The sequence below is a fragment of the Salmo salar genome, chromosome ssa07 (genome assembly GCF_905237065.1).
Source record: "Salmo salar chromosome ssa07, Ssal_v3.1, whole genome shotgun sequence".
In the NCBI taxonomy this organism is placed as follows: domain Eukaryota; kingdom Metazoa; phylum Chordata; class Actinopteri; order Salmoniformes; family Salmonidae; genus Salmo; species Salmo salar.
Genome location: NC_059448.1, coordinates 682,501 through 704,665, shown reverse-complemented (window position 1 = coordinate 704,665; position 22,165 = coordinate 682,501). Strand labels below are relative to the sequence as shown.

General features: G+C 50.8%; 1 protein-coding gene across 1 annotated transcript in view; it reads left to right on the top strand.

Annotated features, from left to right (window-relative positions):
• The window catches only part of ctc1 (CTS telomere maintenance complex component 1), a 65,977-nt gene that overhangs the window by 36,765 nt on the left and 7,047 nt on the right, over window positions 1–22,165 (top strand). The window contains exons 15-22 of the mRNA XM_045722567.1: window positions 7,128–7,217; window positions 9,891–10,028; window positions 10,388–10,434; window positions 15,465–15,526; window positions 15,911–16,000; window positions 17,134–17,290; window positions 17,875–17,949; window positions 18,723–18,879. Of these exons, the coding sequence (XP_045578523.1) occupies window positions 7,128–7,217; window positions 9,891–10,028; window positions 10,388–10,434; window positions 15,465–15,526; window positions 15,911–16,000; window positions 17,134–17,290; window positions 17,875–17,949; window positions 18,723–18,879 (816 nt within the window). The remainder of the gene's footprint in view (window positions 1–7,127; window positions 7,218–9,890; window positions 10,029–10,387; window positions 10,435–15,464; window positions 15,527–15,910; window positions 16,001–17,133; window positions 17,291–17,874; window positions 17,950–18,722; window positions 18,880–22,165) is intronic.

Here is a 22,165-nt window from a genome sequence, read left to right as displayed (position 1 = left end):
TATCCCCCTATCCCTCCCCCTATCCCCTCCCCCTATCCCCCTATCCCTCCCCTATCCCCTCTCCCCTAGGGGATAGGGGAGAGAGGGAGGATAGGGGATAGGGGAGGGATAGGGGATAGGGGGATAGGGGAGGGATAGGGGATAGGGGAGGGATAGGGGGATAGGGGAGGGATAGGGGGATAGGGGATAGGGTGAGGGATAGGGGGATAGGGGAGGGATAGGGGATAGGGGGGATAGGGGAGGGATAGGGGGATAGGGGAGGGATAGGGGATAGGGGAGGGATAGGGGATAGGGGATAGGGGGATAGGGTGAGGGATAGGGGGATAGGGGATAGGGGGATAGAGGGAGGGATAGGGGAGAGGGGAGAGGGGATAGGGGGAGGGATAGGGGATAGGGGATAGGGGAGGGATAGGGGATAGGGTGAGGGGGATAGGGGGATAGGGGAGGGATAGGGGATAGGGGGATAGGGGAGGGATAGGGGGGATAGGGGAGGGATAGGGGGATAGGGGAGAGGGGATAGGGGAGAGGGGGATAGGGGGAGGGATAGGGGATAGGGGATAGGGTGAGGGATAGGGGGATAGGGGGAGGGATAGGGGATAGGGGGGATAGGGTGAGGGATAGGGGATAGGGGAGGGATAGGGGGAGGGATAGGGGGATAGGGGATAGGGTGAGGGATAGGGGGATAGGGGAGGGATAGGGGATAGGGGGATAGGGGAGGGATAGGGGATAGGGGGATAGGGGAGGGATAGGGGATAGGGGGATAGGGGAGGGATAGGGGATAGGGTGAGGGATAGGGGGATAGGGGAGGGATAGGGGATAGGGGATAGGGGGAGGGATAGGGGGATAGGGGATAGGGGAGAGGGGGATAGGGTGAGGGAGAGGGGATAGGGGATAGGGGAGGGATAGGGGATAGGGGGAGGGATAGGGGGATAGGAGATAGGGGGATAGGGGAGGGATAGGGGAGAGGGGAGGGATAGGGGATAGGGGGAGGGATAGGGGGATAGGGTGAGGGGGGATAGGGGATAGGGGAGGGATAGGGGATAGGGGGATAGGGGAGGGATAGGGGGGATAGAGGGAGGGATAGGGGGATAGGGGATAGGGGGAGAGGGGATAGGGGGATAGGGGAGGGATAGGGGATAGGGGGAGGGATAGGGGATAGGGGGAGGGATAGGGGATAGGGTGAGGGGGATAGGGGGATAGGGGAGGGATAGGGGATAGGGGGGATAGGGGGAGGGATAGGGGATAGAGGGAGGATAGGGGATAGGGGGAGAGGGGGAGAGGGGATAGGGGATAGGGGAGGGAGAGGGGGATAGGGGAGGGATAGGGGATAGAGGGAGGGATAGGGGATAGGGGGATAGGGGGAGAGGGGATAGGGGATAGGGGGAGGGATAGGGGGATAGGGGGAGGGATAGGGGGAGGGATAGGGGATAGGGGGATAGGGGAGGGATAGGGGATAGGGGGATAGGGGAGGGATAGGGGGATAGGGGGATAGGGGAGGGATAGGGGATAGGGGAGGGATAGGGGATAGGGGAGGGGGATAGGGGAGGGATAGGGGATAGGGGAGGGATAGGGGATAGGGGATAGGGTGAGGGATAGGGGGGATAGGGGAGGGATAGGGGGATAGGGGGAGGGATAGGGGGGAGGGATAGGGGGATAGGGGAGGGATAGGGGGAGGGATAGGGGATAGGGGATAGGGTGAGGGATAGGGGGAGGGATAGGGGGATAGGGGGAGGGATAGGGGGATAGGGGGATAGGGGAGGGATAGGGGGAGGGATAGGGGATAGGGGGATAGGGGAGGGATAGGGGGATAGGGGAGGGATAGGGGATATCCCCTATCCCCCTCTCCCCTATCCTCCCCTATCCCCTATCCCCTATCCCCTCTCCCCCTATCCCCTATCCCCTATCCCTCCTCTATCCCCTATCCCTCCCCCTATCCCCCTATCCCCCTATCCCTCCCCTATCCCCCTATCCCCCTCACCCTATCCCCTATCCCTCCCCCTATCCCCTATCCCTCCCCCCTATCCCCTATCCCTCCCCTATCCCCTATCCCCTCTCCCCCCTATCCCCTATCCCCTATCCCTCCCTCTATCCCCTATCCCTCCCCCTATCCCCTATCCCCTATCCCTCCCCTATCCCCTATCCCCCTCATCCCCTATCCCTCCCCTATCCCCTATCCCTCCCTCTATCCCCCTATCCCTCCCCTCTCCCCTATCCTCCCCTATCCCTCCCCTATCCCCCTATCCCCCTATCCCCTATCCCTCCCTATCCCCTATCCTCCCCTATCCCCCTATCCCCTCTCCCTCACCCTATCCCCTCTCCCCATCCCCTATCCCCCTATCCCCTATCCCTCCCCTATCCCCTATCCTCCCCTATCCCCTATCCCCTATCCCTCCCTATCCCCTATCCCTCACCCTATCCCCTATCCCTCCCCTATCCCCTATCCCTCCCTCCCTCTCCCCTATCCCCTATCCTCCCCTATCCCCTATCCCCTATCCCTCTCCTATCCCTCACCCTATCCCCTATCCCCTATCCCTCCCCTATCCCTCCCCTATCCCCTATCCCTCACCCTATCCCCTATCCCCTATCCCTCCCCTATCCCTCCCCTATCCCCTATCCCTCCCCTATCCCCCTATCCCCTATCCCCTATCCCTCCCCTATCCCCCTATCCCTCCCCTATCCCCTCTCCCCCTCTCCCCTATCCCCCCTATCCCCTATCCCCTATCCCCCCTATCCCCTATCCCTCTCCCCTATCCCCTATCCCCCTCCCCTATCCCCTATCCCTCCCCTATCCCCTATCCCTCCCCTATCCCTCCCCTATCCCCTATCCCCTATCCCCCTATCCCCCTATCCCCTATCCCCTATCCCTCCCCTATCCCCTATCCCCTATCCCCCTATCCCCTATCCCTCCCCTATCCCCTATCCCTCACCCTATCCCCCTATCCCCTATCCCCCTATCCCTCCCCCTATCCCCTATCCCTCCCCTCTCCCCTATCTCCCTATCCCCTCCCCCTATCCCCCTATCCCCTATCCCTCCCCCTATCCCCCTATCCCTCCCTCTCCCCTATCCCCTATCCCTCACCCTATCCCCCTATCCTCTATCCCCTATCCCTCCCCTCTCCCCTATCCCTCCCCTATCCCTCCCCTATCCCCTATCCCCTATCCCCCTATCCCTCCCTATCCCCTATCCCTCCCCTATCCCCTATCCTATCCCTCCCTATCCCCTATCCCTCACCCTATCCCCTATCCCCCTATCCCCTATCCCCTATCCCTCCCTATCCCCTATCCCTCACCCTATCCCCTGTCCCTATCCCCTATCCCTCATCCCCTATCCCTATCCCCTATCCCTCACCCTATCCCCTATCCCCTCCCCTATCCCCTATCCCTCTCCCTATCCCCTATCCCCTATCCCTCCCTATCCCCTATCCCCTATCCCTCCCCTATCCCCTATCCCCTCTCCCTATCCCCCTCATCCCCTATCCTCCCTATCCCCTATCCCCTATCCCTCCCCTATCCCCTATCCCTCCCCTATCCCCTATCCCCTCTCCCTATCCCCCTATCCCTCCCCTATCCCCTATCCCTCCCCTATCCCCTATCCTCCCTATCCCTCCCTATCCCCTTCCCTATCCCTCCCCTATCCCCTATCCCTCCTATCCCTCTCCCCTATCCCTATCCCCTCTCCCCTATCCCCCTATCCCCCTATCCCCCTATCCCTCCCCTATCCCCTATCCCTCCCCTATCCCCTCTCCCTATCCCCCTATCCCTCCCCTATCCCCCTATCCCTATCCCCTATCCCCTATCCCCTATCCCCTATCCCCTCTCCCTATCCCCCTATCCCTCCCCTATCCCCCCTATCCCCTATCCCCTATCCCCTATCCCCTATCCCTCCCCTATCCCCCTCTCCCCTATCCCCTATCCCTCCCCTATCCCCCTCCCCTATCCCCTATCCCCCTATCCCTCCCCTATCCCTCTCCCTTCCCTATATCCCTCCCCTATCCCTCACCCTATCCCCTATCCCCTATCCCTCCCCTATCCCCTATCCCTCTCCCCATCCCCCTATCCCTCCCCTATCCCTCTCTCTCTCCCTGTCCCTCCTCTCTCTATCCCTCTATCCCTCCCTCTGTCAGACCAGAACGGTGAGACTATCCCCCTATCCCCTATCCCTCCCCCTATCCCCCTCTCCCCCTATCCCCTCTCTCTATCAGACCAGACGTGAGGCTCTCCCCCTATCCCCCTCTCTCTATCAGACCAGAACGGTGAGGCTATCCCCCTATCCCCCCTCTCTATCAGACCAGAACGGTGAGGCTATCCCCCTATCCCCCCTCTCTATCAGACCATCTATCCCCCTATCCCCCCCTCTCTATCAGACCAGAACGGTGAGGCTATCCCCCTATCCCCCTCTCTCTATCAGACCACGGTGGGACTATCCTCCCTCTCCTCCATCCCCCTCACCCTCTCTCCTCCATCCCCCTCTCCCTCCCTCTCCTCCATCCCCCTCTCCCTCTCCTCCATCCCCCTCTCCCTCCCTCTCCTCCATCCCCCTCACCCTCTCCTCCATCCCCCTCTCCCTCTCCTCCATCCCCCTCTCCCTCCCTCTCCTCCATCCCCCCTCTCCCTCTCCTCCATCCCCTGGTGACATAGTGTTGTGGAGGGTAGTATCCTGTATATGTCCTGGTGACATAGTGTTGTAGAGGGTAGTATCCTGTATATGTCCTGGTGACATAGTGAAGGTTATGTTGTAGAGGGTAGTATCCTGTATATGTCCTGGTGACATAGTGTTGTGGAGGGTAGTATCCTGTATATGTCCTGGTGACATAGTGTTGTGGAGGGTAGAATCCTGTATATGTCCTGGTGACATAGTGTTGTGGAGGGTAGTATCCTGTATATGTCCTGGTGACATAGTGTTGTGGAAGGTGGTATCCTGTATATGTCCTGGTGACATAGTGTTGTAGAGGGTAGTATCCTGTATATGTCCTGGTGACATAGTGTTGTGGAGGGTAGCATCCTGTATATGTCCTGGTGACATTGTGTTGTGGAGGGTAGCATCCTGTATATGTCCTGGTGACATAGTGTTGTGGAGGGTAGTATCCTGTCTATGTCCTGGTGACATAGTGTTGTGGAGGGTAGAATCCTGTATATGTCCTGGTGACATAGTGTTGTGGAGGGTAGCATCCTGTATATGTCCTGGTGACATAGTGTTGTGGAGGGTAGTATCCTGTATATGTCCTGGTGACATAGTGTTGTGGAGGGTAGTATCCTGTATATGTCCTGGTGACATAGTGTTGTGGAGGGTAGTATCCTGTATATGTCCTGGTGACATAGTGTTGTGGAGGGTAGTATCCTGTATATGTCCTGGTGACATAGTGTTGTGGAGGGTAGTATCCTGTATATGTCCTGGTGACATAGTGTTATAGAGGGTAGTATCCTGTATGTGTCCTGGTGACATAGTGTTGTGGAGGGTAGTATCCTGTATATGTCCTGGTGACATAGTGTTGTGGAGGGTAGTATCCTGTATATGTCCTGGTGACATAGTGTTGTGGAGGGTAGTATCCTGTATATGTCCTGGTGACATAGTGTTGTGGAGGGTAGTATCCTGTATATGTCCTGGTGACATAGTGTTGTGGAGGGTAGTATCCTGTATATGTCCTGGTGACATAGTGTTATAGAGGGTAGTATCCTGTATGTGTCCTGGTGACATAGTGTTGTGGAGGGTAGTATCCTGTATATGTCCTGGTGACATAGTGTTGTAGAGGGTAGTATCCTGTATATGTCCTGGTGACATAGTGAAGGTTATGTTGTAGAGGGTAGTATCCTGTATGTGTCCTGGTGACATAGTGAAGGTTATGTTGTAGAGGGTAGTATCCTGTATATGTCCTGGTGACATAGTGTTGTGGAGGGTAGTATCCTGTATATGTCCTGGTGACATAGTGAAGGTTATGTTGTAGAGGGTAGTATCCTGTATATGTCCTGGTGACATAGTGTTGTGGAGGGTAGTAACCTGTATATGTCCTGGTGACATAGTGTTGTAGAGGGTAGTATCCTGTATATGTCCTGGTGACATAGTGAAGGTTATGTTGTAGAGGGTAGTATCCTGTATATGTCCTGGTGACATAGTGTTGTAGAGGGTAGTATCCTGTATATGTCCTGGTGACATAGTGAAGGTTATGTTGTAGAGGGTAGTATCCTGTATATGTCCTGGTGACATAGTGTTGTGGAGGGTAGTAACCTGTATATGTCCTGGTGACATAGTGTTGTAGAGGGTAGTATCCTGTATATGTCCTGGTGACATAGTGTTGTAGAGGGTAGTATCCTGTATATGTCCTGGTGACATAGTGAAGGTTATGTTGTAGAGGGTAGTATCCTGTATATGTCCTGGTGACATAGTGAAGGTTATGTTGTAGAGGGTAGTATCCTGTATATGTCCTGGTGACATAGTGTTGTGGAGGGTCGTAAGGTAGAAGGTTATATATAAGTATTTCTATCTCTAAATCTATATTTTTTTAAGAACATGCAGGAAACCATCTGATCATGACCTCCCTGTCTGTCTCCCTCTGCTGTCTGTCTCCCTCTGCTGTCTGTCTCCCTCTGCTGTCTGTCTCCCTCTGCTGTCTGTCTCCCTCTGCTGTCTGTCTCCCTCTGCTGTCTGTCTCCCTCTGCTGTCTGTCTCCCTCTGCTGTCTGTCTCCCTCTGCTGTCTGTCTCCCTCTGCTGCCTGTCTCCCTCTCCCTCTGGTGTCTGTCTCCCTCCCTCCCTCTGCTGTCTGTCTCCCTCTGCGGTTTGTCTCCCTCTGCTGTCTCCCCCCCTCTGCTGTCTGTCTCCCTCTGGTGTCTGTCTGTCTCCCTCTGGTGCCTGTCTCCCTCCCTCTGGTGCCTGTCTCCCTCCCTCTGGTGCCTGTCTCCCTCCCTCTGCTGTCTGTCTCCCTCTGCTGCCTGTCTCCCTCTCCCTCTGGTGTCTGTCTCCCTCCCTCCCTCTGCTGTCTGTCTCCCTCTGCGGTTTGTCTCCCTCTGCTGTCTGTCTCCCTCTGCTGCCTGTCTCCCTCCCTCTGGTGCCTGTCTCCCTCCCTCTGGTGTCTGTCTGTCTCCCTGTGCTGTCTGTCTGTCTCCCTCTGGTGCCTGTCTCTCTCTCACTCAGGTAGAGCTGTTGTTTGTGAGGTCATCAGTACGCTGGTTTCCTCTGATCCAGACTGGATCTTTCTACAGACTCATCGCTCCAAACACGCAGGTACTCTATCCTCCATCCCTCCATCCCTCCATCCCTCCATCACTCCATCCCTCCATCCCTCTATCCTCCATCCCTCTATCACTCCATCCCTCTATCCTCCATCCCTCTATCCTCCATCCCTCTATCCTCCATCCCTCTATCCTCCATCCCTCCATCCCTCCATCCCTCTATCCTCCATCCCTCTATCCTCCATCCTCTATCCTCTCTCCCTCCATCCTCCATCCCTCATCCTCCATCCCTCCATCCCTCCATCCTCCATCCTCTATCCTCCATCCCTCTCATCCTCCATCCTCCTCCATCCCTCCATCCTCCATCCTCCATCCTCTATCCTCCATCCCTCTATCCTCCATCCCTCCATCCCTCCATCCCTCTATCCTCCATCCCTCTATCCTCCATCCCTCTATCCTCCATCCCTCCATCCCTCCATCCTCCATCCCTCCATCCCTCCATCCCTCCATCCCTCCATCCCTCTATCCTCCATCCCTCTATCCTCCATCCCTCTATCCTCCATCCCTCCATCCTCCATCCCTCCATCCCTCCATCCCTCCATCCTCCATCCCTCTATCCTCCATCCCTCTATCCTCCATCCCTCTATCCTCCATCCCTCTATCCTCCATCCCTCTATCCTCCATCCCTCTATCCTCCATCCCTCTATCCTCCATCCCTCTATCCTCCATCCCTCCATCCCTCCATCCCTCTATCCTCCATCCCTCCATCCTCCATCCCTCTATCCTCCATCCCTCCATCCCTCCATCCTCTCTCATCCTCCATCCCTCTATCCTCCATCCCTCTATCCTCCATCCTCCATCCTCTATCCCTCCATCCTCCATCCCTCCATCCTCCATCCCTCATCCCTCTATCCTCCATCCTCTATCCTCCATCCCTCTATCCTCCATCCCTCTATCCTCCATCCCTCTATCCTCCATCCCTCCATCCTCCATCCCTCCATCCTCCATCCCTCCATCCTCCATCCCTCTATCCTCCATCCCTCTATCCTCCATCCTCTATCCTCCATCCCTCCATCCCTCCATCCCTCCATCCTCCATCCCTCCATCCCTCTATCCCTCTATCCTCCATCCCTCCATCCTCCATCCCTCTATCCTCCATCCCTCCATCCTCTATCCTCCATCCCTCCATCCTCCATCCTCCATCCCTCCATCCTCCATCCCTCCATCCCTCCATCCCTCTATCCTCCATCCCTCTATCCTCCATCCCTCTATCCTCCATCCCTCCATCCCTCTATCCTCCATCCCTCCATCCCTCCATCCCTCCATCCTCCATCCCTCCATCCCTCCATCCCTCTATCCTCCATCCCTCTATCCTCCATCCCTCCATCCTCCATCCCTCCATCCCTCCATCCCTCTATCCTCCATCCCTCTATCCTCCATCCCTCCATCCCTCCATCCCTCTATCCTCCATCCCTCTATCCCTCCATCCCTCTATCCTCCATCCCTCCATCCCTCCATCCTCCATCCCTCCATCCCTCCATCCCTCTATCCTCCATCCCTCTATCCTCCATCCCTCTATCCTCCATCCCTCTATCCTCCATCCCTCCATCCCTCCATCCCTCCATCCCTCCATCCCTCTATCCCTCCATCCTCCATCCCTCCATCCCTCTATCCTCCATCCCTCTATCCTCCATCCCTCTATCCTCCATCCTCCATCCTCCATCCTCTCCATCCCTCCATCCCTCCATCCCTCCATCCCTCTCATCCTCCATCCCTCCATCCTCCATCCCTCCATCCCTCCATCCTCCATCCCTCCATCCTCCATCCCTCTATCCTCCATCCCTCCATCCTCCATCCCTCTATCCCTCCATCCCTCCATCCCTCCATCCCTCTATCCTCCATCCCTCCATCCTCCATCCCTCCATCCCTCTATCCTCCATCCCTCCATCCTCCATCCCTCTATCCTCCATCCCTCCATCCCTCTATCCTCCATCCCTCTATCCTCCATCCCTCTATCCTCCATCCCTCCATCCCTCTATCCTCCATCCCTCCATCACTCCATCCCTCGATCCCACCTAACACTCTCTGTCTCCCTCTCTGTCTCCCTCCCTCCCTCCCTCCATCCCTCTCTCTCACTCTCTCTCTCTCCCTCTCTCTCTATCCCTCCATCCCTCTCTCTCTCCCTCTCTCTGTCTCTATCCCTCTCTCTGTCTCCCTCCCTCCATCCCTCTCTCTCTCTCTCCACTCTCTCTCTCTCCCTCTCTCTGTCTCCCTCCCTCCATCCCTCTCTCTCTCCCTCTCTCTGTCTCTATCCCTCTCTCTGTCTCCCTCCCTCCATCCCTCTCTCTCTCTCCCTCTCTCTGTCTCCCTCCCTCCATCCCTCTCTCTCTCCCTCTCTCTGTCTCTATCCCTCTCTCTGTCTCCCTCCCTCCATCCCTCTCTCTCTCCCTCTCTCTGTCTCTATCCCTCTCTCTGTCTCCCTCCCTCCATCCCTCTCTCTCTCCCTCTCTCTGTCTCTATCCCTCTCTCTGTCTCCCTCCCTCCATCCCTCTCTCTCTCCCTCTCTCTGTCTCTATCCCTCTCTCTGTCTCTATCCCTCTATCCCTCTCTCTGTCTCCCTCCCTCCATCCCTCTCTGATTTTAAAATGGTCGAATTAATAAACTTAAAAAACTTGGGTTGTTTTCTTTTGATCTCGCCTGATTTGCCCGTGTTCCTGTCACTCAGGATCCCAGTGTTCTGATTGGCTGTCGTGTTGCTGGGAGGAGCGGTGTAGAGCTCCATACGAACCCCTCCCTCCTGGTGCGCTCTGATTGGAGGATCCACACCCTGACCCGCCCACTCCTGACCACGCCCTACTCCCAGGTGAGCTGGGCTGCGTTCAGCAGGACTAAACGGTGCTCAACCTGTAATTTAAAAATAAAGTATTTTGAAATTCCTTATAGTTAACCCCTGACCTCTAAACCCTGACCTCTCCTCCAGTTAACCCCTGACCTCTAAACCCTGACCTCTCCTCCAGTTAACCCCTGACCTCTAAACCCTGACCTCTAAACCCTGACCTCTCTCTCCTCCAGTTAACCCCTGACCTCTTTCTCCTCCAGTTGAACCCTGACCTCTAAACCCTGACCTCTAAACCCTGACCTCTCTCTCCTCCAGTTAACCCCTGACCTCTCTCTCCTCCAGTTGAACCCTGACCTCTAACCCCTGACCTCTCTCTCCTCCAGTTCATTTCTCAGAAGGTCATGTCTGTGGCTGAGGTCCTGGACTGCTGGTAAGAAAACAAATCTATGTTATTGGTCACATGGTTAGCAGGTGTTATTGGTCACATGGTTAGCAGGTGTTATTGGTCACATGGTTAGCAGATGTTATTGGTCACATGGTTAGCAGATGTTATTGGTCACATGGTTAGCAGGTGTTATTGGTCACATGGTTAGCAGGTGTTATTGGTCACATGGTTAGCAGATGTTATTGGTCACATGGTTAGCAGATGTTATTGGTCACATGGTTAGCAGATGTTATTGGTCACATGGTTAGCAGATGTTATTGGTCACATGGTTAGCAGGTGTTATTGGTCACATGGTTAGCAGATGTTATTGGTCACATGGTTAGCAGGTGTTATTGGTCACATGGTTAGCAGGTGTTATTGGTCACATGGTTAGCAGGTGTTAATGTGAGTGTAGTGAAATGCTTGTGCTTCTAGTTCCCAACAGTGCAGTAATATCTAACTAGTAATCTAACAATTCCCCAACAATTAATACACACAAATCTAAAGGGGTGAATGAGAATATGTACATGTAAGTATATGGATGAGCGATGGCCGAGCGGCATAGGCAAGGTGCAATAGATGGTATAAAATACAGTAAAAACATGTGATATGAGTAATGTAAGATATGTAAATTATTTAAAGTGGCATTGCTTAAAGTGGCATAGTTTAAAGTAACTAGTGATTCATTTATTAAAGTGGCCAGTGATTGGGTCTCAATGTAGGCAGCAGCCTCTCTGAGTTAATGATGGCTGTTTATCAGTCTGATGGTCTGGAGATAGAAGCTGTTTATCAGTCTGATGGTCTGGAGATAGAAGCTGTTTACCAGTCTGATGGTCTGGAGATAGAAGCTGTTTACCAGTCTGATGACCTGGAGATAGAAGCTGTTTATCAGTCTGATGGTCTGTAGCTGTTAACAGTCTGATGGCCTGGAGATAGAAGCTGTTTATCAGTCTGATGGCCTGGAGATAGAAGCTGTTTATCAGTCTGATGGTCTGGAGATAGAAGCTGTTTATCAGTCTGATGGTCTGGAGATAGAAGCTGTTTATCAGTCTGATGGTCTGGAGATAGAAGCTGTTTATCAGTCTGATGGCCTGGAGATAGAAGCTGTTTATCAGTCTGATGGCCTGGAGATAGAAGCTGTTTATCAGTCTGATGGCCTGGAGATAGAAGCTGTTTACCAGTCTGATGGCCTGGAGATAGAAGCTGTTAAGCGTCCCGCCCTAGTCAACAGCCAGTGGAATCGCGTGGCGCGAAATACAAATACCTCAAAAATGTTATAACTTACATTTCTCAAACAAATGTCTATTTTACACCATTTTGAAGACAAGACTCTCGTTAATCTAACCACATTGTCCGATTTCAAAAAGGCTTTACAGCGAAAGCAAAACATTAGATTATGTCAGGAGAGTACCCTGGCAAAAATAATCACACAGCCATTTTCAAAGCCAGCATATATGTCACAAAAACCAAAACCACAGCTAAATGCAGCACTAACCTTTGATGATCTTCATCAGATGACACTCCTAGGACATTATGTTATACAATACATGCATGTTTTGTTCAATCAAGTTCATATTTCTATCAAAAACCAGCTTTTTACATTAGCATGTGATGTTCAGAACTAGCATACCCACCGCAAACTTCCGGTGAATTTACTAAATTACTCACGATAAACGTTCACAAAAAACATAACAATTATTTTAAGAATTATAGATACAGAACTCCTTTATGCAATTGCGGTGTCAGATTTTAAAATAGCTTTTCGGCGAAAGCACATTTTGCAATATTCTGAGTACATAGCCCGGCATCACGGCTAGCCATTTAGACACCCACCAAGTTTGGGGCACCCTAAACTCAGAATTACTATTAGAAAAATTGGATTACCTTTGCTGTTCTTCGTCAGAATGCACTCCCAGGACTTCTACTTCAATAACAAATGTTGTTTTGGTTCCAAATAATCCATCGTTATGTCCGAATAGCGGCGTTTTGTTCGTGCGTCCCAGACACTATCTGAAATGGTAAATCAGGGTCGCGCGCATGGCGCATTTCGTGACAAAAAAAAATCTAAATATTCCATTACCGTACTTCGAAGCATGTCAACCGCTGTTTAAAATCCATTTTTATGCCATTTTTCTCGTAAAAAACGATAATATTCCGACCGGGAATTGTCCATTTAGCTAAACAGAGGAAAGTAAACACAGCTTTCGGTCGACGGGCACGAGCCTGAGTCTCACAGTACTGTAACCAGCCACTACCCAAACGCTGCTGCTTTTTTTCAGCCAGAGACTGCAAAGCCACGATTCAGCTTTTTACCGCCTTCTGAGACCCTATGGCAGCCATAGGAAGTGTCACGGGACAGCTAAGATCCTCACTCTTCAATAAACAGAGACAAGAAGAACGACACCTTGTCAGACAGGCCACTTCCTGCATGAAACCTTCTCAGTTTTTTGCCTGCCAAATGAGTTCTGTTATACTCACAGACACCATTCAAACAGTTTTAGAAACTTTAGGGGGTTTTCTATCCATATGTAATAAGTATATGCATATTCTAGTTACTGGGTAGGAGTGGTAACCAGATTAAATCGGGTACGTTTTTTATCCGGCGGTGTAAATACTGCCCCCTAGCCCTAACAGGTTAAACAATTATTTCAAATACTTTATCTGTGGCTGTTTGAGTTTGCCTTGCTTAACGGGCTAGACGTGCCGCTAGCGCTCCACCTCGACAACATCCGGTGAAACTGCAGAGCGCGAAATTCAAAATACAAAAATCGTAATAATAAACATGAATGAAAATATAAGTGTCATACATCATCTAAAAGCGTAACTTCTTGTTAATCCAGCTACTTTGTCAGATTTCAAAAAGGCTTTACGGCGAAAGCATACCATGCGATTATCTGAGGACAGCGCCCCGCGTACAAAAGCATTAAAAACATTTTCCAAACCAGCAGAGGCCTCACGAAAGTCAGAAATGGCGATAAAATAAATCACTTACCTTTGAAGATCTTCCTCTGTTTGCGATCCCAAGGGTCCCAGCTACACAACAAATGGTCGTTTTGTTCGATAAAGTCCTTCTTTATATCCCCAAAAAGTCAGTTTAGTTGGCGCGCTTGATTCAGTAATCCACCTGTTGCCCTCGTTCAAATTGCATACAAAGGAATCCCAAAAGTCACCAATAAACTTCGTCCAAACAAGTCAAACAACGTTTCTAATCAATCCTCAGGTACCGTAATATGTAAATAAACGATCAAATTTAAGACGGAGAACAGTGTGTTCAATACCGGAGATAAATAACGAAGTGCGCGCCACAACACTACAGTCAAAATGACAGCCACCTAGAAAAACTACAAATTCTAGCTCATTTTTCAAAAAACAAGCCAGAAACCCTTTCTAAAGACTGTTGACATCTAGTGGAAGCCATAGGAACTGCAATCTGGGAGGTCTTCCTTTTGAATCTCCCATAAACAAGGATTTGAATGGGCCGTGACCTCAAAAAAAACTAAAACAATTCCGGATGGATTCTCCTCGGGTTTTCGCCTGCCACATCAGTTCTGTTATACTCACAGACATTATTTTAACAGATTTAGAAACTTCAGAGTGTTTTCTATCCAATACTACCAATTATATGCATATCCTAGCTTCTGGGCCTGAGTAACAGGCAGTTTACTCTGGGCACCTCAGTCATCCGAACTTCCGAATACTTCCCCCTAGCCCGAAGAAGTTAAAGGTCCAATGCAGCCATTTTAATCTCAGTATCAAGTCAATTCTAGGTGACAATGAACTAACTACCTTACTCTGATTGTTTCACATTAAAATGGTCAACAAGAAACGAATAGCTTCTTAGCCAAGAGCAATTTCTTAAGCAAGAATTTTGCTAGGACTGAGTGGGGAGTGGGAAAACTGAAAACAATCTGTTATTGGTCGAGAGGTTTGGAACTCTGTTATTGGCCCGAGAGGTTTGGAACTCTGTTATTGGTCGAGAGGTTTGGAACTCTGTTATTGGCCGAGAGGTTTGGAACTCTGTTATTGGCCGAGAGGTTTGGAACTCTGTTATTGGCCGAGAGGTTTGGAACTCTGTTATTGGCCGAGAGGTTTGGAACTCTGTTATTGGTCGAGAGGTTTGGAACTCTGTTATTGGCCGAGAGGTTTGGAACTCTGTTATTGGCCGAGAGGTTTGGAACTCTGTTATTGGCCCGAGAGGTTTGGAACTCTGTTATTGGTCGAGAGGTTTGGAACTCTGTTATTGGCGAGAGGTTTGGAACTCTGTTATTGGCCGAGAGGTTTGGAACTCTGTTATTGGCCCGAGAGGTTTGGAACTCTGTTATTGGCAGAGAGGTTTGGAACTCTGTTATTGGCCCGAGAGGTTTGGAACTCTGTTATTGGCCCGAGAGGTTTGGAACTCTGTTATTGGCCGAGAGGTTTGGAACTCTGTTATTGGCCGAGAGGTTTGGAACTCTGTTATTGGCCGAGAGGTTTGGAACTCTGTTATTGGCAGAGAGGTTTGGAACTCTGTTATTGGCCCGAGAGGTTTGGAACTCTGTTATTGGCCGAGAGGTTTGGAACTCTGTTATTGGCAGAGAGGTTTGGAACTCTGTTATTGGCAGAGAGGTTTGGAACTCTGTTATTGGCCGAGAGGTTTGGAACTCTGTTATTGGCCGAGAGGTTTGGAACTCTGTTATTGGCCGAGAGGTTTGGAACTCTGTTATTGGCCGAGAGGTTTGGAACTCTGTTATTGGCCCGAGAGGTTTGGAACTCTGTTATTGGCCGAGAGGTTTGGAACTCTGTTATTGGCCCGAGAGGTTTGGAACTCTCAGTCTTATTGGTGATGTCACCAGGCAGGCCAAAAACTCCATCCAATCAAAACGAGCTGAAATTTCAGGCGATCTTTTTCGAACAGCTCTTACACGAAAAAGTAATTATCCTGATTTTCATCATTTCGTGAGAAGCCTAATTACGTGACTAAACGGTCAGGCAGACCAGGTAGGCTCAGGTACCATCATCATCATCATCACATCATCACCTCTCTCTGTGTGTTGTAGCAGTGGGGTGGATCTGGTCTCGTTCCATGGAGTCATCTCTCAGAGGATCACCCTACAGAGAGGGACGACCACACACACTCCTACACAGAGAGGTACGAGACACACACACTCCTACACAGAGAGGGACGACCACACACACTCCTGCACAGAGAGGTACGACCACACACACTCCTACACAGAGAGGGACGACCACACACACTCCTACACAGAGAGGTACGACCACACACACTCCCCTACAGAGAGGTACGAGATACACACTCCCCTACAGAGAGGTACGAGATACACACTCCCCTACAGAGAGGTACGAGATACACACTCCCCTACAGAGAGGGACGAGATACACACTCCCCTACAGAGAGGTACGAGATACACACTCCCCTACAGAGAGGTACGAGATACACACTCCCCTACAGAGAGGTACGAGATACACACTCCCCTACAGAGAGGGACGACCACACACACTCCTACACAGAGAGGGACGACCACACACACTCCTGCACAGAGAGGGACGACCACACACACTCCTGCACAGAGAGGTACGACCACACACACTCCTACACAGAGAGGGACGACCACACACACTCCCCTACAGAGAGGGACGACCACACACACTCCTACACAGAGAGGTACGAGACACACACACTCCTGCACAGAGAGGTACGACCACACACACTCCCCTACAGAGAGGTACGAGATACACACTCCCCTACAGAGAGGTACAGGGTAGGAGTATAAACCTACAGGAGGGGTATCTCTCCAGGAACAGGGCTGGAGTATAAACCTCCAGGAGGGGTATCTCTCCAGGAACAGGGTTGGAGTATAAACCTCCAGGATATCTCTCCAGGAACAGGGTTGGAGTATAAATCCTCCAGGAGGGGTATCTCTCCAGGAACAGGGTTGGAGTTAAATCCTCCAGGAGGGTATCTCTCCAGGAACAGGGTTGGAGTTAAAACCTCCTGGAGGGTATCTCTCCAGGAACAGGGTTGGAGTTAAAACCTCCTGGAGGGTATCTCTCCAGGAACAGGGTTGGAGTTAAAACCTCCTGGAGGGGTATCTCTCCAGGAACAGGGTTGGAGTGTAAACCTCCAGGAGGGGTATCTCTCCAGGAACAGGGTTGGAGTTAAAACCTCCTGGAGGGTATCTCTCCAGGAACAGGGTTGGAGTTAAAACCTCCTGGAGGGTATCTCTCCAGGAACAGGGTTGGAGTTAAAACCTCCTGGAGGGTATCTCTCCAGGAACAGGGTTGGAGTGTAAACCTCCAGGAGGGGTATCTCTCCAGGAACAGGGCTGGAGTATAAACCTCCAGGAGGGGTATCTCTCCAGGAACAGGGTTGGAGTTAAAACCTACAGGAGGGTATCTCTCCAGGAACAGGGTTGGAGTTAAAACCTACAGGAGGGGTATCTCTCCAGGAACAGGGCTGGAGTTGACCTTGGACCTCGCTGCTCTATACAGTCTCCCAGAATAGTCTTAGATGTTGATTCAATGTGTTTGTATGTGTGTGTGTGTGTGTGTGTGTGTGTGGTGTGTGGTGTGTGGTGTGTGTGTGTGTGTGTGTGGTGTGTGTGTGTGTGTGTGTGTGTGTGTGTGTGTGTGTGTGTGTGTGTGTGTGTGTGTGTGTGTGTGTGTGTGTGTGTGTGTGTGTGTGTGTGTGTGTGTGTGTGTGTGTAGACGTGGAGGCAGGGCTGAGTGTGAGGTTGACGGTGTGTGTGGACCCCAGAGGGCGCAGCCTGCAGGTGTATTTGGACCTGAGCCTCACCCCGTATCCACCTGGCCTGGTACCTGGAAACACTGTCCTGTTCACCAGCTTCCATCGCAGGCTGTCACGGTAACACACACACACACACACACACACACACACACACACATTCACACACACCACACACACACACACACACACACACACACACACCACACACCACACACCACACACACACACACACACACACACACACACACACACACACACACACACACACACACACACACACACACACACACACCACACACCACACACCACACACACACACACACACACACACACACACACACACACACACAGACAGACATATACTGAGTACACAAAACATTAAGAACACCTTCCTCATATTGTATTAAAACACTCCAGAAGGTGTATTATTGTGTGTTTGTGTGTTGCAGGGCAGGAAGTGTGTATTAAAACGCTGTGTTTGTGTGTTGCAGGGCAGGAAGTGTGTATTAAAACGCTGTGTTTGTGTGTTGCAGGGCAGGAAGTGTGTATTAAAACGCTGTGTTTGTGTGTTGCAGGGCAGGAAGTGTGTATTAAAACGCTGTGTTTGTGTGTTGCAGGGCAGGAAGTGTGTATTAAAACGCTGTGTTTGTGTGTTGCAGGGCAGGAAGTGTGTATTAAAACGCTGTGTTTGTGTGTTGCAGGGCAGGAAGTGTGTATTGTCGTTCTGTCCCAGTCAGCTGTTTGACCATCATGGCCCTGGGAAAGACTGGCGCCCAGTGAGTCCTCTCCTCCTCTTCCTCTCCTCCTCCTCCCCTCCTCTCTTCCTCTCTTCATCTCCTCCTCTTCCTCTCCTCCTCCTCCCCTCCTCTCCTCCTCTCTTCATCTCCTCCTCTTCCTCTCCTCCTCCTCCCCTCCTCTCCTCCTCCTCCCCTCCTCTCCTCCCCTCCTCCTCTTCCTCTCCTCCTCCTCCCCTCCTCTCCTCCTCCTCCCCTCCTCTCCTCCTCCTCCCCTCCTCTCCTCCCCTCCTCTCCTCCTCCTCCCCTCCTCTCCTCCTCCTCCCCTCCTCTCTTCTCTCTGTATTATAACAGTCTGTTCTCTCTGTATTATAACAGTCTCTCTGTATTATAACAGTCTCTCTGTATTATAACAGTCTCTCTGTATTATAACAGTCTCTCTGTATTATAACAGTCTCTCTGTATTATAACAGTCTGTCTGTATTATAACAGTCTCTCTGTATTATAACAGTCTGTCTGTATTATAACAGTCTCTCTGTATTATAACAGTCTCTCTGTATTATAACAGTCTCTCTGTATTATAACAGTCTCTGTATTATAACAGTCTCTCTGTATTATAACAGTCTCTCTGTATTATAGCAGTCTCTCTGTATTATAACAGTCTCTCTGTATTATAACAGTCTCTCTGTATTATAACAGTCTCTCTGTATTATAACAGTCTCTTGTATTATAACAGTCTCTCTGTATTATAACAGTCTCTCTGTATTATAACAGTCTGTAGTCTCATCTCTCCTTTTCCTTGTCTCTCTCTCCAGGTCATGTGACTCTTCTCCTCCCATGATCCTTCTGGGTGTGTGGGCATTGGTAGGGGCAGAGCAGTGCATTGTGGGCCGGGTCCGAGGTCACGTGGTGTGTGTTCTCTACCTGCAGCTGCAGTGGACCTGTTCTCTGTGTGGCAGTATATACGCACAGGTACACACAGCATACACACACAGCATACACACACAGCATACACACACAGCATAGACACACTCCCACACAGCATACACACACAGCATACACACACAGCATACACACACAGCATACACACACTCCCACACAGCATACACACACAGCATACACACACAGCATACACACACAGCATACACACACAGCATACACACACAGCATACACACACACAGCATACACACACAGCATACACACACAGCATACACACACAGCATACACACACAGCATACACACAGCATACACACAGCATACACACACAGCATACACACACAGCATACACACACTCCCACACAGCATACACACACAGCATACACACACAGCATACACACACAGCATACACACACTCCCACACAGCATACACACAGCATACACACACAGCATACACACACAGCATACACACACAGCATACACACACACAGCATACACACACACAGCATACACACACAGCATACACACACAGCATACACACACAGCATACACACAGCATACACACACAGCATACACACACAGCATACACACACAGCATACACACACTCAGCATACACACACAGCATACACACACAGCATACACACACAGCATACACACACAGCATACACACACTCCCACACAGCATACACACAGCATACACACACAGCATACACACACAGCATACACACACAGCATACACACAGCATACACACACACAGCATACACACACACACAACATACACACACACAGCATACACACACAGCATACACACACAGCATACACACACAGCATACACACAGCATACACACACAGCATACACACAGCATACACACACAGCATACACACACAGCATACACACAGCATACACACACAGCATACACACACAGCATACGCACAGGTACACACACAGCATACACACACAGCATACACACACAGCATACACACACAGCATATACACACAGCATAGACACAGCATAGACACAGCATACACACACAGCATACACACAGCATACACACACATCATACACACACAGCATACACACAGCATACACACAGCATACACACACAGCATTCACACACAGCATACACACACAGCATACACACAGCATATACACACAGCATACACACAGCATACACACACAGCATACACACAGCATACACACACAGCATACACACACAGCATACACACACAGCATACACACACCGCACACACACACCCGTACACACAGCATACACACACAGCATACACACACAGCATACACACCCGCACACACACCCGCACACACAGCATACACACAGCATACACACACAGCATACACACAGCATACACACACAGCATACACACACAGCATACACACACAGCATACACACACAGCATACACACACAGCATACACACACCCGCACACACAGCATACACACACAGCATACACACACCCGCACACACAGCATACACACAGCATACACACACCCATACACACAGCATACACACACCTGTACACACAGCATACACACACAGCATACACACACCCATACACACACCCATACACTCAGCATACACACGGCATACACACACCCAGCATACACACAGCATACACACAGTATACACACACCCATACACACAGCATACACACACCCATACACACAGCATACACACACAGCATACACACACCCATACACACAGCATACACACAGCATACACACACCCAGCATACACACAGCATACACACAGTATACACACAGCATACACACACCCATACACACAGCATACACAAACAGCATACACACACACCCATACACACAGCATACACACACAGCATACACACAGCCGTACACACAGCATACACACACAGCATACACACACACCATACACACACAGCATACACACACCCGCACACACAGCATACACACAGCACACACCCATACACACAGCATACACACAGCCATACACACAGCATACACACAGCATACACACACCCAGCATACACACAGCATACACACAGCATACACACAGCATACACACACCCATACACACAGCATACACACACAGCATACACACACAGCATACACACACCCATACACACAGCATACACACACAGCATACACACACAGCATACACACAGCCGTACACACAGCCGTACACACAGCATACACACAGCATACACACACACCCATACACACACAGCATACACACACAGCATACACACACAGCATACACACAGCATACACACACGGCATACACACACAGCATACACACACAGCATACACACACAGCATACACACAGCCGTACACACAGCATACACACACCCATACACACAGCATACACACACAGCATACACACACAGCATACACACACAGCATACACACAGCATACACACAGCATACACATAGCATACACACACCCATACACACAGCATACACACACCCATACACACAGCATACACACACAGCATACACACACAGCATACACACAGCATACACACACACAGCATACACACACAGCATACACACACCCATACACACAGCACACACACAGCGCACACACACAGCATACACACACCCATACACACAGCATACAGACACAGCATACACACACCCATACACACAGCATACACACACAGCATACACACACAGCATACACACACAGCATACACACACAGCATACACACAGCATACACACACAGCATACACACAGCATACACACAGCATACACACACAGCATACACACACCCATACACACAGCATACACACACCGCATACACACACCCATACACACAGCATACACACACCCATACACACACCCATACACACACCCATACACACACCCATACACACAGCATACACACACCCATACACACACCCATACACACACCCATACACACACCCATACACACACCCATACACACACCCATACACACACACGCATACACACACCCATACACACAGCATACACACACCCATACACACAGCATACACACACCCATACACACACCCATACACACACCCATACACACACCATACACACACCCATACACACACCCATACACACACCCATACACACAGCATACACACACCCATACACACACCCATACACACACCGCATACACACACCCATACACACACCCATACACACACCCATACACACACCCATACACACACCCATACACACAGCATACACACACCCATACACACACCCATACACACACCCATACACACAGCATACACACACCCATACACACACCCATACACACACCCATACACACAGCATACACACACCCATA